The sequence below is a fragment of the Capricornis sumatraensis genome, chromosome 1, assembly GCF_032405125.1.
Source record: "Capricornis sumatraensis isolate serow.1 chromosome 1, serow.2, whole genome shotgun sequence".
NCBI classification, from domain to species: Eukaryota; Metazoa; Chordata; class Mammalia; order Artiodactyla; family Bovidae; genus Capricornis; species Capricornis sumatraensis.
The window spans coordinates 108,408,639-108,423,626 of record NC_091069.1 but is presented as its reverse complement, the minus strand read 5'-3'; the positions used below and the strand labels follow the sequence as shown (position 1 = coordinate 108,423,626).

General features: G+C 35.6%; 1 protein-coding gene across 6 annotated transcripts in view; it reads left to right on the top strand.

The window, feature by feature from the left end:
• Window positions 1-14,988, top strand: part of SON (SON DNA and RNA binding protein) — a 30,462-nt gene that overhangs the window by 12,678 nt on the left and 2,796 nt on the right. For 3 of the 6 annotated variants that reach the window (XM_068976520.1, XM_068976565.1, XM_068976530.1), the window contains 5 exons: window positions 1,728-1,874; window positions 2,068-2,256; window positions 9,343-9,453; window positions 10,487-10,603; window positions 14,672-14,819. In XM_068976520.1, coding sequence (XP_068832621.1) covers window positions 1,728-1,874; window positions 2,068-2,256; window positions 9,343-9,453; window positions 10,487-10,603; window positions 14,672-14,819 — 712 coding nt within the window. Of the gene's footprint in view, window positions 1-31; window positions 1,635-1,727; window positions 1,875-2,067; window positions 2,257-2,356; window positions 3,052-9,342; window positions 9,454-10,486; window positions 10,604-13,964; window positions 14,045-14,671; window positions 14,820-14,988 lie in introns of those variants that run through there. The other 3 variants (XM_068976539.1, XM_068976548.1, XM_068976556.1) reach the window with 3 other exon arrangements.

Below are 14,988 nucleotides of genomic sequence, written 5' to 3'. Positions count from 1 at the left end.
TAAGTTACTTCCCATTACTTTTGCTTTCCAGTTTTAGAAGCCAAACTGACTGAGGAGTGGGACGGTTCGTTTGAATGGAGGAGGTGTTGAGTGAGCAACACGCAGAAGCTCGCCTACAGTTTCGTTTCCATTCACGACGTGTTCACTGATCGCCACGAGTGTACTGCATATACGCAAAGACACAGACAATCTTCAGAAATGATCTTTTGCCACCGGAGCTTGGAAATTAATGAGAATAGCTGGCCATTGCCTGAAAGGAACTTCTTTCGCATCAACATTTCGGGTTTTGGCTGTTTGGTACCAGCCATTGGTGATAATGGCCGGCCATTATCAGTTCTTCCTGCGGTTCGGGTTTTGGCAGTAACATATGTATTTTAAACACAATTATTTTTGTTTTTAAGAATTTGATCTTTTCAGTTGAGGCTTTTTTTTTGTCTTCTGGCTTTGTTTTATTAAAATTTGTTTGGGTTTTTTTTTTTTTTTTTTTTGGGAGGACGCTGAACATTGCTGCTAGGATCCAGAAATACCACACTGTTTCAGATATTGAAACTTGTTATTGGCTAGCCTTATGCCAGCCTGCCACTGTCAATATATTCTGTTCCCCTTGGTTACAAGCTTGGTATACTCTGTGTTTTTGGCTAAATGAGCTTTTTATCCTGTTAAAATATTTTCAATTGATAAGGGATATGATAAATTCTACTGCTTGTATAGAAACAAGTCCACCCAAATTTACTCTGACCTTTTTATAAAGCCAGGTAATGGGAGTCTGTTCCTTTGCTTCTCAAGGAGGAATTGACTTTGCTTTATGTGTCAGACCTCATTGCACCCTCTCCATCATGCCTTATATTCCGTCCTTGAGTTCTTTTCCTTTAGATACTCAACCTATAAAACATTTATGGAAAGACATGCTATTATCTAGCCCAGTTGCAAGTGTTTCAAATTTTATTTAGCCATACGTTTGGGGATTGCATAGTTTCTTAATCTCTTTCCTTAGATTTACTACAATATGAACTACGACCTTTTTTTATGCTTAAGGACCTAGTGAAGGCTTCTATTGCTTGCTTATCAAATCCAAGCTCCTTATCTAAAACCTTATGAACACTTAGTGATTTCCCTATATAAGCCTCATCTTCAGCCCTCTTATCCCTTTTAATAAGTTTTCTCTCACCTCTTTACCACTACCTGACTATAGAGTGACTTTCTTTTCCTTTCCCTGCTAATCTTTTTTCTTAACTATGAAAATCTGGCTTAGAACTTTCAAGGAATATTCCTTGATTATCAGATTCTGCCTGATTCTGTTCTCTCTTAAGCTTTTGTTCTTTGAGCACTTATGTACTCAGTTTGTATTATATCAGTTTGCACTTGTTAAACTGTGTTGCTCTGTAAAAGCGTTCCTCAATTATCTCATGTGTATGTATTCCGTCTTTTGAACTAGATTGTAAGCTCCTTGAGAGCAGGGACCATGTCTTTTACTTTATTTTTTTGTATTCCCTGGACAGTGCCCAGTACAGTGCTCTGCACATAGTAGGTGCTCAATAAATGTTGTTAACTGACTGACCAGCTAGAGTGTGTTTAAATAAGTAGTGAGCTAAGTTACCCAGCTATAATCTATCATTAATCTTGTTTTACTTTTGCAAGTTGATTTTATGTGGTTTTGAATTTAAGAAATTACATTTTATTCTACATAAAGTGTAAGATTTATCTTTTGTTTGTTTTTACTTTTTAAGAAATGCAAACAGATTGCACAGAGTAAAGAAGATGATGATGTAATAGTGAATAAGCCGCATGTTTCGGATGAAGAGGAAGAAGAACCTCCTTTTTATCATCATCCCTTTAAACTCAGTGAACCCAAACCCATTTTTTTCAATCTGAATGTGAGTATTAATGTTTTTGAACTGGTGAAACAATACAACTTGTAGAACTATTTAAGTAAAACTGAAATAATATTTAGTTTTTAATTTAGGTGAAATACTGTGAGAAATAGTCATTTTCTGATTATGTTGAAAATCTATTGAGTTTTGAATTAAGAAAAACATTCTTGAATTAAGAAAAACATTGTGTTTTTAGATTGCTGCAGCAAAGCCAACTCCACCAAAAAGCCAGGTAACATTAACAAAAGAATTCCCTGTATCATCTGGATCTCAACATCGGAAAAAAGAAGCAGATAGTGTTTATGGAGAGTGGGTCCCTGTAGAGAAAAACGGTGAAGAAAACAAAGATGATGATAATGTTTTCAGCAGCAATTTGCCCTCTGAGGTAAGTAAGAGGACTATTATGTATTTTTCTTTTTATATACCTGAATCTGCATTTTATTGTTATTTTATATCTGATTTGGATTCTGTTTCACTCTTCTTAGGGCCGGGTTAAACGGCAGGGCCGGGTTAGACGACAGATGAAACAACCCGCAGCTTCTCATTTGACAGTAACTCGATGCAATTCACTTTGTGGAACCAAGCCACAAAGTGAAAAGCATCGAATTGCAGAGAACAGTGTTATCACATCCCTACCCAACATTGGGCCCTCCTTGCACTTGTGGGAAGGTAGCCCAAGGTACAACTATTTAGCTTCCCGTTTTGCTTCAAGGCTCTATAGCTCTAGATTTTGGTGGTAGCAAATTTATTGGGTGGAGGGATTTGAGCAGAGAGAGGCAGATCCTCAGGTTCAACACAAGAACTGGTTTGGAAAAGGTCCCTGTAGGCTGATGTGAGCATCTCGGATACATAGCCTGTTGCCCTTTAAATAATGGTTTCTTACTATATTTCTCTGGGTTGTTTGTCAGATAGCCTTTAATTTTAATCATTTTCCCCTTCTGTGTGCTACCTTGGCCCTTTGGAATTCTTGTGTTTAACCTAATGCTCAGCCTTGGTACTCCATTTCCCTTCTCCTTCCCCTTTTTGCTACTATTAAAAGTTGGAGAAGTGGAATTCACACCTTGAAATTTCCAGGAGGCTATAGTTGTATCTTGTCAAAATGACGCAGTAATAATGCCAAGTGTCAAAACAGCCCCATTAAAATGCCGCCTGATTAAATAATGTGCTGCTAAATACAGTGCACATGAAAACAGCGAGACTGTATATATATGTAAATATATATATATATATCTGTATCTTTGTATGTATCTCTGTATCTGTACCTTTGCTGTATCTTTTAATAAACAGTTTACTTTTATTTAACTTGTTGTGCAAAATCACGCTTGGGGGATCTGGGAGGGTGGAGACTTACTAGGGGGGTGGGAGTTTTAAATGATACAGTAGACTAGTCATCACCTCTTGCCCTTGGTTTCCAAAAACCAGACATTTGTCCAAGGACTGGACTAGATATACCCGTACAGTGTAGGGATTCTTCCCCAGTTCCTATCCTTGCTATTTTGGGATATGTGGATCCAGAGAGACCTGTACTCTTCACCTACAGGTTCCCCTATATCATCATCATCCAGTAAACACTTCTGATAATACAAATAAACAAATTCTGTTTATAAAGTTAAAAGTGAACAGAACCCAAATCAGAAACTTTGGTAGTATTTTTTTCCCCTAAGCTATTCACAGGAGACATTGTTTTTTTTTTTGTTTTGTTTTTGACCTGTGGCATTTGGAAAAGAGAGCACGTTCTATGCAGTGACACTGGACATAACTAGCCAGTGCAACTTACAGTCACTGATACTTACATGAGGTTCAACAACTGAGGCAGGGTATGCCATTACCAGTGAAGGAGAGACGGATAAGCTTATTTGGACAAGTTTTAGTGAAGCCAGTTGAGTAGTTCAGTTGCTGATTTGCAAATCAGGCTACTTACTGCACATGCCAAGAGGGAAAGGTTAACTGACATTAATAACTGACTTGAATCTAGTTAATAGCTGAGTATAAACCATGGTAAGAGGGCTGAACTGACTGACTTAGAAATTCTAATACACATCGTAATTTAGTAATTTCATCAACATTAAGCATTTAACAGAGTTAGAAAAAAACATAAGGAGACATTTACGTGAAAAAAATTTTCCAGTGTGGTAAAGCCCTATAAATACTGTATAATTCCAAAAGATTTTCCTGGGAAGATAAGTGACTATAACTATTTAACTTCAGTGGAACATGGGGAGGATGCTTAGTGAATCCTGGTGATTATGGTTCTTATTAAGAGTTTATATATAAATGTGTATGTGTATATATATATTACAGTATTTAGCCATTTTCAGTCTTAACACTGAAACTGTAGTGCCTTACATTGTCTGTCATCAATAGTGGTCATTTGAATGAAAAGTTGGGGAAATTAACTCCAAAGACATCTGGGAGGGGGGAGTAGGTGGGTATTAAGATTTTATAATAAGTAAAGGAGCCTTTTATTAAAGCAGGAGACAGAAGGTCTATTCATGAAGCAAATTTCTCCTGTGGGGGAGATTATATACAACTATTGCTGTCAGAACTCTAAGCTAGTTTCTTAGACAATTAGACTAAAAAATATGTGTTAACTTTAATTTCAAGTAAAACAATCCCAAAATTGTAGGAAGGGACAGAAATTTGCTTTTGTTTTTAGGTCTGTGTACTTTTACCTAGAAGAAATATTGAACATCTAAAGGAAGTGTTCACTGTATGAAATGTTCAGTTCTAGTTATTTAGCTGTATCTAACAAATATATTAGTAAGATTAATGTTCTATATTCTCATGTTTGTAGAATACTATTGGTGACATTTTATGGGAGCATTGAGTCTTGATTCCCTGTCAGGGGTTGAAATAAAGATTTTATATAGAAAAGGAAAGTTCTTTCTAAATGGTCAATATTTTAATTGAATAGTGCTTTGAGTTTTTCTACCTGTTATTTTTTCATTTTAATAAATATAATTGGAATTTGTGACTCTTTAGTTTTGAGCATAAAACATAATCAGGCAAAGATTACAGATTTGATCTCAGCTTTATATGATCCTTAATCCTACCAGCTGTGCACATGAGTGCTCTTTGACATAAGTAAGAGTGGATAGACGTGGATGGATCAACATAAATCCATATCTTATGGAAATACCAACTCATCACACTGTGGGCTGTGCTGCCATAGCATCGTCTTCCTACCCAGAAGCCAACCAGCATCATCCTCAGTAAAGAGTGACTGCAGAACCTTGATCATATTTGTGTGGATTTTTATTTATAAACAATGAAACCAAAAGTATTGGAAAACATTTTAAAACTTGTCCTTTGGGGGCATTAATTCTCGGTAATAAAGATAGCAAAGCCTTACTGGGTAGAGGATATAAGTGTAGTCTCTGACATAAAGTTTCCTTACTTCATGTCCCATTGGAGCTAAAATTCCCTTATGGTTAGGAACTCTGTATTTTGAGGTTTAAGAAAACTGAGTTCTTGTGGTAAAATGAAAATTTTAAGTGAAAATGAAACACACAGGTCTTGGAAGTGCTAGAATATTATATACAGCTTTTTTATTCATCTCTCTTTAGATTCTCCCAGGGTATTAACATGGAATTTCTTTACCATTTAATGGTTTACCTAATCCTCCAATTATTGTAATTCATTTAAATGTAATAAACTAAAAACTGCACTAGATAATTTTATGTGAAATAATAAAAAGACTCATAAATCAGGTTTTAAAACCAAGCCATATAACTCCCGAGGCATTCTGTATTTAGTGTGGCTTTTGTTTATATAGTTGTCATTTACTTTGTATTTTATTAATTTTTGCTAAATATTTTAAATCATGTTTTGATGCAGGCTAGGTGCTTTTTCTTTAACTCTTAAAAGTTTCCTTTTATATCATCTTTTATTTGGAGATACCTGGAGCAGCAGCAGCAGCAGTTTCTTGTGTAGAAAGTAATTTGCCTTTTACAGGTAGTATTTTTTCCTTACCTGAATGACCACCTTTTAATAATTCTCATTAGTTCTTTTATAGCCTTTTACTGACTTTTTAAGAATTATCTAAGATAATTGTTTTATTTTTGTAAACAGTTGGGTTAACACGGGGGGAAGGAAAATTGACTTAGAAGGATTTTTAAACTAAGGAAGATGAAGATGCACAGTTAATAACTTAGGTTGTGAAATGCATACTACAGTGTCAGTTACACTAGTGTTCTATTAGTCCTGACAACATTTTAGGCTACAGAAATGTTGCTGAAGTAGAGGAGTGAAATAACTTGAACAGGTTTTTATTGATGTGTGAACTGGAATAATTCAGGATACTCTTTTTATGTGGATTTCACCTTTTAGAACAAGCCCTAGAGAGAAGGAAAAAAAACATTTCCCCCCATCATGACGCCTAGAATATTACTACACATTACATAGAAGGTCTACTGTGTATTAGTGAAAATGAATTTGCTTTGTTGATGATAGCTTGATAATAGTGTTCTGCAGGGTTTAAGATAATTCCTGCCCCCTGCCCCTGACTTTTTAGCATTCTGAAACTTTTAGCATCATTTTGGTACCTTTCACACTTGACCACTTGACTGTTTTTGAGCAACATTAAGTTAAGACTCATTCTGCTATGTATTATAGTCTGGTAGTGGTGGTATAGTTGTGTATGACTCTTAACGACCCAATCGACTGCACACTGCCAGGCAGCTCTGTCCATGGAACTTCGCAGGCAAGAAGACAGCAATGGGTTGCCATTTTCCTTCTCCAGTAGTTATATGCTTTATATAAACACAAATCCTATGCAGTCCAATAAAGTAGTCATTGAGCCACTGAGAAATCAGTTCTTTAATTGCACTAGGCACATTTCAAGTGCTCATTAGCTTTCACTGTAAAAGTTCTGATGGACAGTGCTGTTCTAAAGGGTAGCTGTGATGTTTTATGAGTTTTTTAATACTGATTCAGAACTTTGGTCTAATCTTTGAATATTAATGTTTCGAGAATTATAGTTGGTTTTTTATTCCATATCCTGAGTTATCCTGGCAACTTGGATATATGCTTTTTGATATAAACTGTTGAGGATTCTTAAGAGATTAAGATGATCCTGATTGATCCTATTTTGGGTATGTTTCTTTACATTAAAAAGTACAAATATGAAGTTAATAGTCAAATTACTATTTGTCAATAAAGTTTTGACGAACTTACAGCTCACTTGGTAAGGCTGTTGAAGAATACATGAAGTTGTGTTTACCTTAGGAAAAAAACTGGTTGTAATTTTATCTAAATTTATATTAAATCTCAATGTTGATATATTAAATAAAAGTTCCTTTCAGAGTGAGATGTGAATTTAACGTAAAATACTGAGATTTGAATGAAGTTTCATCCTGAGGATAAATGATGAGGTATTTAGGTTACCTGCTTGCTTAATCAAGGTTAAAAGAGAAAAAAGTATGAAGATATAAAGTGTCTTCAGAAGGATGAAGTCACAGATAGGTATGTTAATTTGCTTTCCAGTTGGGAAGAAGCAATTTTATTTTAGAAAAGTTGGAATTTTCAGAGCCATCTTAACTACATTTTTATGGCTAATTTACAGTTAGAAATTGGGGGATCAGAGCTTGGCTTGGTGGTGGGTAGGTACATTTTCCCTATTATCTCCTCTGGATTTCAACTTTTTAGAATAAAAACCTATTATTTATACCTAAACACCCTAATGCTTAGATTTGTAGACGAGTATGAAACCCACAGTAATTCTGGCAAAGTTAAAGAATAGTATTTCACACATATTTAATGGGCCTCTAAAAATCACTTCATCATCTTACCTGACAGGTTTATGAAATATTTAAGGCCAAAAAAGAATGTGATTCTGATCTAAAATAATCTGGATTCCCACTTAAAAAGTCACAGCAGGTGATCACGGTTGTAATAGAAGTGAAAAGTGGACATGCTGTGGTTTTAGTGTTTCAGTCTGCCTTTACCTATATATGCCCAGAAATGTTTCAGTTAGTGTGGATAATTTACTAAGTTAACTAAGAAGTTAGGATCTTCTATTAGTGAGATCTGTGAGCAGTCTGATTACAGAATGAATTCAGTTTAATTCTGCTTTCATTTAAGGACAGCAGATACATAGAAACCTGTACTTCTTGGTACCTTGTGGAAGAAAATTTTAATTTTGCTAAAGGAATGATACTAGGTGACTCAGCAAGGTAACTAAGAATAGTGAAGATAGGAAAAAGGAAGATTGGCAATCCTCATGCATGAGATAGAATTATTCTCTAATAGTCACTTACTCTTAATTATATAGGTCTTATTTTTAAAAGAAGTATTTCATATCTAATTATACAGTCAAATTAGAGGTTGCCATAGTTTGGCTTTTTTAAAACAACTTATCTGTTAACTTGCTTTAACTGACTTCCTTATTTCTGTCACATCTATGCAGCTGCTACTGGTTATTCTTTTTATATGAATTCAGGAAAATCCTCCCATGTCAGATAACTATTCTCTAAAAATGAATTTTCTTGAATTTTCTTGGATGAGATACTAGAAAATATTAATGGGTTTAGTAATGTTAGAAGAAAAGTATTAAGAATTGGTGAGTTGACACAAATCATCTTGAGCTCTTAATGTTAGAACTAAAAAGCATCAAATACTTGATTTTTTTTTTCCTCTATGGTTGAGCCTTTCACAAATTTGGTAAATAGGATATTTGGTCTAAAGATAATCTTTGAAGTTTTCCTGGATATTATGAAACTTCTTAAAGTTAAGTCGCATCTGCTTAGCATCAGCTTTTACAGGTAGAACCTGAGCACTGAAGAGGCGGACCTAAGGCATTTCAGACATACTTTAAGTGCTCCGGTCTGACACTTGTGCACCCCACAGACAGTCTAACTCCTATCATCAGTGCACGTACTAATGAATGGAAAACCATACATAATGAATATATTCTTTGAAGAAGCTGAGTTCTTTGTATCAGACTTAATGAATCACAACAAGTAGGTGAAAAGGTGCAGCCATCAGTAAAGGAATGGTCTTTGACATGGCAGTGGTTTTCTCCTTGCTTATTTAAGAACCTTGCTTATTGCCTCTGAGGGCTATGCTGAGAAGCAGGATAAAATGAAAACTCCAATGATTATTTCATTAGGGAAGGTGAGATATTTTTAAGTTCTTCATGAAACTTTCTATGATTGTAGTTTGATGTAGTAGAAAATAAGAAAGCAGTTGGATTTTGGATTGAGTTCATCTGCCTGATATTTTGTAGCTTACCTTAAAGAATCCGCATCTATCTTCCAAGGTTATTTTACCTTTTAGAGTCTTCTCCCTGCTTTACAAAATTATATATATATATATATATATATATATATATACACATTTTTATATATTTGTATATACAGAATTTTATATAAAACTTTGGTTTTTGACATGAAGCAACTAAAGATATGAGCATTTTTCATAATTTAGGGAGTCTTTGGTTATTTGAGATAATTATCTATGTTTTCTTTCTTAGCCTGTGGACATCTCTACAGCAATGAGTGAACGGGCACTTGCTCAGAAAAGACTCAGCGAGAATGCATTTGACCTTGAAGCTATGAGCATGTTAAATCGTGCTCAGGAACGGGTATGTAGTGGTTTTAATGTTTAAATGATATTTCACTAACTAGAGGGTTATGACATAAGCAAGCTCTGTGGCATGCTGTTGACATGTAGGTCTTTGAAAATCATTTTTCTAGCAAGCTTTCTTTAAGTGAAAGTGATTTGGGGCTTGATTATTCAGTAAATGTCGTGTACTATGGGGCAGGAATTATTTGAGAGAATAGAAATAGAAAAAATTACCTGCCCTCATAGAGTTTGTAATCAAATATATAAAAATAGTAGCTAAGTGCCCATAATAGTCTTGTGAGACATTTGCATTTGCATTTAGAAAGAGTGGCTAAGTGAGGCCCAAGGTCACAACATTAGTAGGGGAACTGGGATCTGAACTAGACAGTCTGAATCCAGTCTGTGTTTTTAACAGTGGACAGCTGCTCCATACATCCTCTTTCTATGGCAAATATATGGGGACAGTAAGTACATGTTCAGACAAATAGAAAACACTGCCTGACAGTTCCAGGTGTTCAGTAAATATGCTTTGAATGAATGACAACTAATTCTTTAACCATCACAGTCTTTGAGTGACCAGTTTCCTATATTATGTTTTAAGCATGTATCTTGAATTGATTCTTGATTTATAACACTTCAGAGAAAGTAATTAAAAATTGAGACTATCAACATTTATTATCATGCATTTATGAGATATGTATGGAGGGCAAGGATCCTTTACCATGTGAACAATTTTCTGTATATTTTCATGTATCTGTGTGATATTTTGAAGAATAAGTATCACAGCCATGCTTTTCAGTTGATAGATATATATTTTAAATTTGTTATTATTAATGGGATCCACTGAATGGTTACTGAACTGCTTTGGAATGTTTAAGAAAACAGTTTTAAAGATACAGTAAATTCAGTATATATATTTTTTAAAGTTAAACATTTAAGTTTGTTGTTTAGTCTTTGTGGGAACCAAATAAACCATTTCATTTAGAGAATTAATACCAGTGGCATTTTGACTAGAGAAGTAATTTTACTTAATTGAGGCCTTTTTTCTTCAGATTGATGCCTGGGCTCAGCTGAACTCTATTCCTGGCCAGTTCACAGGAAGTACAGGAGTACAGGTTTTGACACAAGAACAGTTGGCCAATACTGGTGCCCAAGCCTGGATTAAAAAGGTACACAACATATGCACATACAAAAGTGTCCATGTACAAAGTTAAAAATTTTAAGAAAATGTTTTATTAGAAATGTACAAAGAAGCCAGTGAATTTAACTAAAGTTCATGAGTAAAAGTGCTATGTGTATATACTCCAGGATGGACAATGAAGATGGATTGATCCCTGAGACAATGGCTAATGTATAAATTTGGCTCAAGAGCCGCTCAGTTTATATCCTGCTCCTGGGTTTTGTCAGGGTGGTTTTTAAACTGTGTTTTGAATGCTAACAGTGTATCTCAGCGGCTGTTCAGAATATTCTACAGTTCCTGTTGGACAACTGATCTAATGATTTCAAAGCAGTGGTTCTCAGATTTTTTTCTCATCATGGGATACTTTATTACAGGTTCATTTTTGGTGAATCACTGCCCCCAAGAACCTTCTGCCAGTTGGTTTTCCGTTCCTTTATTCCTTTGCCCTTCTTTCCCCCTTCCTTAGTGCCCGTCCCTCCTGTAAGCACCCTTGGTCCCTAGTCCTCACTCCTGTTGTGACCTCCAGCCCCAGGTCCATGTGGTTATCAGCTTTTGGTTCCAAGTGGTTGGGAGCCCCACCCCCCCGTCAGCACTGCATGTGGTGGTCTTGCCAGGGGACTAGAAGGATGGGGGAGGATGGCTGAAGTGTGGGGTGGGCGGTGCTGAAGGGTGGCGAAATTGGCTGGGGTGGGGGTGGAGAAGACTTATCTGTGGACCACCATTTAGGCCCTGGTGGCCTCTGGTGATCCACAGGTTCAGTTTGAGAACTACTGATTCCATGAAAAAACAGGATATGTAAGACGTAAATGCAAGGGAGAGGACGGACGCCTCGTGCTGTGAAGATGTAGGTGCTCCTGGTTTCAGATTCCTGCAGTGAGACATGTGAACTCCACCTACGGCTGCCTCATTGTTGGGGGAGTCTTAGGTGGTTACCAAGGGCTTTCTGAAGAAATGGGTTCTGGCGAAGGGATGTGGCTTGGTTGGATGGGTGATGGGGAACTTTGTTTCAGGAGTACTGGCAGCATAGCAGTGCTGAAACAGGGAGGCTGCCTGGTCTAACGGATTGGGAAGGTTTCTTAATGGCGCTGTACTCCTGACTCCTGTTGTGATCGTGGCAAGTAATTACTTGGAATTTCAGTTTCCAAGTGCCTTCTTAACTGCCTCGCGGGGTGGTGATCGATGTAATGTCATGGGTAATAGAAAACTGCTGAGTGCCAGTGAATGAGCTGATTTTTTCTGAAAAATCAGATTTTTGGTTGCTTTGGACCTTTTAATCTCATAACATTTCTTTTTTTCAATTTTGATAGCATTATCTCTGGTGATCTTATTAACAAATTAATATAAAGCATACCCTTACTTTGCCTGCCCCCGTTTTTGGAGCAGCAGAATAGTTGCACTAATAAGTATGATGTACTGTGAGTACATAGTCAGATTGGTTAAAAAGTGAATGTAGTTTACTAGGGGTTGGTGTTGGAAAAAAAAGATGAAAATTAGAAAAATTAATTTTGGATTAATTACAGTTTTTAAAATATGAAAGTGATTCTTGTAGTGCTTGTAAAATGGCTTTCATCTCATTGGGAATAATTATAAATGTACATAAATTTATTTTAATATTATCTAATGGTGAAGCTGAATACTCCATATTTCAGAAAGTTAGACTTGAGGATTTTATGGGTGTTTAGGCACATAATAATTAAATAGTCATGTACATTACTAGGTAGAAACTTAAGAATGTGATTCCATTGCAAAGTGCTAGTCTTGATTTGTACATGGAAGTTCTAATACATATATATTGTTAAAGACTTGTAAACATCACATAACTTTTAAAAATGATTAAATTGGGTTCCTTATAAACTTTCCTTTTTCTTTTTGATTGCTAGTCCTTGTAGACAGTTGGCAGATTTTAAATGATGTCGATGTAGATCATATTTGATAAGTTACCAAGATAAAGATGTGTTCATTTATCACACCAAATTTTTGAATAATTACAGAAAGTGCTTTCAGGAAACTTCCAATTTGTGTGTTGCTGAAAGATACATGCTGCTAATATCAAGGCAGGAACATTTTACTCAGAAAAATGAGCAAAAACATGGACAAAGGTCATTAGGCAACTATAATATTCATCTTCGTGGTCAAATATCACAAACTCCTTGTTTCATTTAGAAAACTTTTTCAAATGTTTATTCATACGGTGTTCATTGCCTTGCTGTAGGGCAACACCCTCTTAGTGTTAAGGACTACAGGGAATGCCAGCATTCTCCATATTCTTTTTTCATTTGCTGCAGTATACTCTTAGATGAAAAGGAATGAGTTTTATTAGTAGTAAGAAAAAAATCGAATGGTTATTGATTTGAAAGAACCTTTATTTTCTGAAATGATTTGGACATGACCTGATGAATATTGTTTACTATTGTAGTCTTATTAATTAGCTTTTTGTTGAACTGTATATACACCCTGGTGTAAAGAAACATTTGAAGATAATAGAGAACGGAAAAAAAATTGGAAACCTACGTTATTTGGGGAGTTGTATTATACTCTGCACAGTTGCCCTTTTTTTTAGGAGTGTTTCCTGGAAAAGAGGGGCGGATGAACCTGAAAGTAAGTAAAAGTCATTCTAGGTGTGTAGAAACAAGGCAGTTGGTACCCAAGCATCAGCTAACTTTTCTCTCTCTACATCAACACTGCATGGCCTGCACCACATAAGGAACTGAACCAGGGCTATGTTTTTACCTCCACAGCTGCCTCCTTCCATCAGAGCACCTTGTTGAACTTAATGTCTAGTCACATACCATTGGCATGTCATACCATTGGCATGTTTTCTCCCCAGCTTATAATTAAATAGCTGGGGGGGGGTGGGGAGAAAGGATACAGTTTACTACTGTGTAAAACCAAAATTAAAAATTGAGTAGTAACTTACCAGTGGAGGAAGTGATTACACTGTGTCCAGAGCTACCAAAATTTTTGACTCCCTCTGTTGATAAGTTAAATGACTTTTGCTTACATTTGCTAGAGAATGTAAATGTAAAATACTTAATAACAAGGGGAAACAAGACGTGATTTGGAGATTATATTTTAAATGTTTAAAACATGACCATAAAGATCCATAGTAGAATTCAGTCATTTGTTCCATATACATGGATGCCCTTTAAAAAGAGGCATCACTTATTTCTTAATGTGTGGAAACAATTGACTGTTGACCATGCTAATGTATATAGTGTTGTGCATCTTATGACATTAAGTGGTTTGCTGCTTTGATGGAAATTATGGTTCAGTGGGTTGGATACAAGAGAGATGATTGTTCACAGAATAACCTGTGAACTTTCACCCCTCTGTATGGAAACTTGTTTCAGGGCCAAATCCTTGTAGCTGTCTTCTTGCCCCGGTCAGTGCCAGCCCTACTATTCACAACACTGCTGCTACCGAGGCCTAGGTATGTAAACATTTAAGGAGTTTTTTAAAAGTCTTTTAACATCAAGCTAGGTTTTTAAAAGAGTTCAAATTCAGTTTGGTTTAATTACAGGGTACTGTATGTGCTATCTTTTTGCTTCATAGGGATTTTCTAAGTATAATATTTATACTTATGGTAGAATGGGGGAAAAAAGCTTTGGATGATAACAGTATGCTTCTTCAGTGTTCAAACTATTTCTAAATGATTGCTGGGCTTTATTCATTAACTAGGTACACCTGGGACAATTAATATTATTGACTGTTTTAACATTGCCTTCTTTTTATTTTGCAAGCTAAGAAGAGATACCAGTGAACCTAAATAGTGGACGAAAACAGGAGTGTTCTATTTTTTTTTTTTTTTTGGAGGGGGGCACAAGGGCCACTGTTTTAAAACTGTCATTTGACTTATTTGACTTTTAAAATACTGTTATGTTTATGTGAAAATAATTAGAACATACACACTACAGTATGTCTCTAAGTATAGAAGCATTTCATTGCTATAACAGATCTAGAAGTAAAGTAAGCTTGCTTTCTTTACAAAGTTACACTGAGTCTGTAGTCAGATTCTAACTATAAACTGGGGATCTTTTACCTTTCTCTCTTTGGATAGGATCAGTTCTTAAGAGCAGCCCCAGTAACTGGAGGGATGGGAGCCGTTTTGATGAGAAAAATGGGCTGGAAAGAAGGAGAAGGATTAGGAAAAAACAAAGAAGGAAATAAGGAACCTATCCTAGTTGATTTTAAGACAGATCGAAAAGGTAAGATTCTTTTTTTTTTTTGTAGAATGTTTATTATACCTCTTTTAACATTTAGGGTTTCATTACTATTATAAATTCATAAATTCTTCTGATGTTAGTGATCCTGAACTGGGGTCACTTCGTATAGTACAGAGTTAGGAATAAAATGTTTAACCCATTTTGAAAGCTT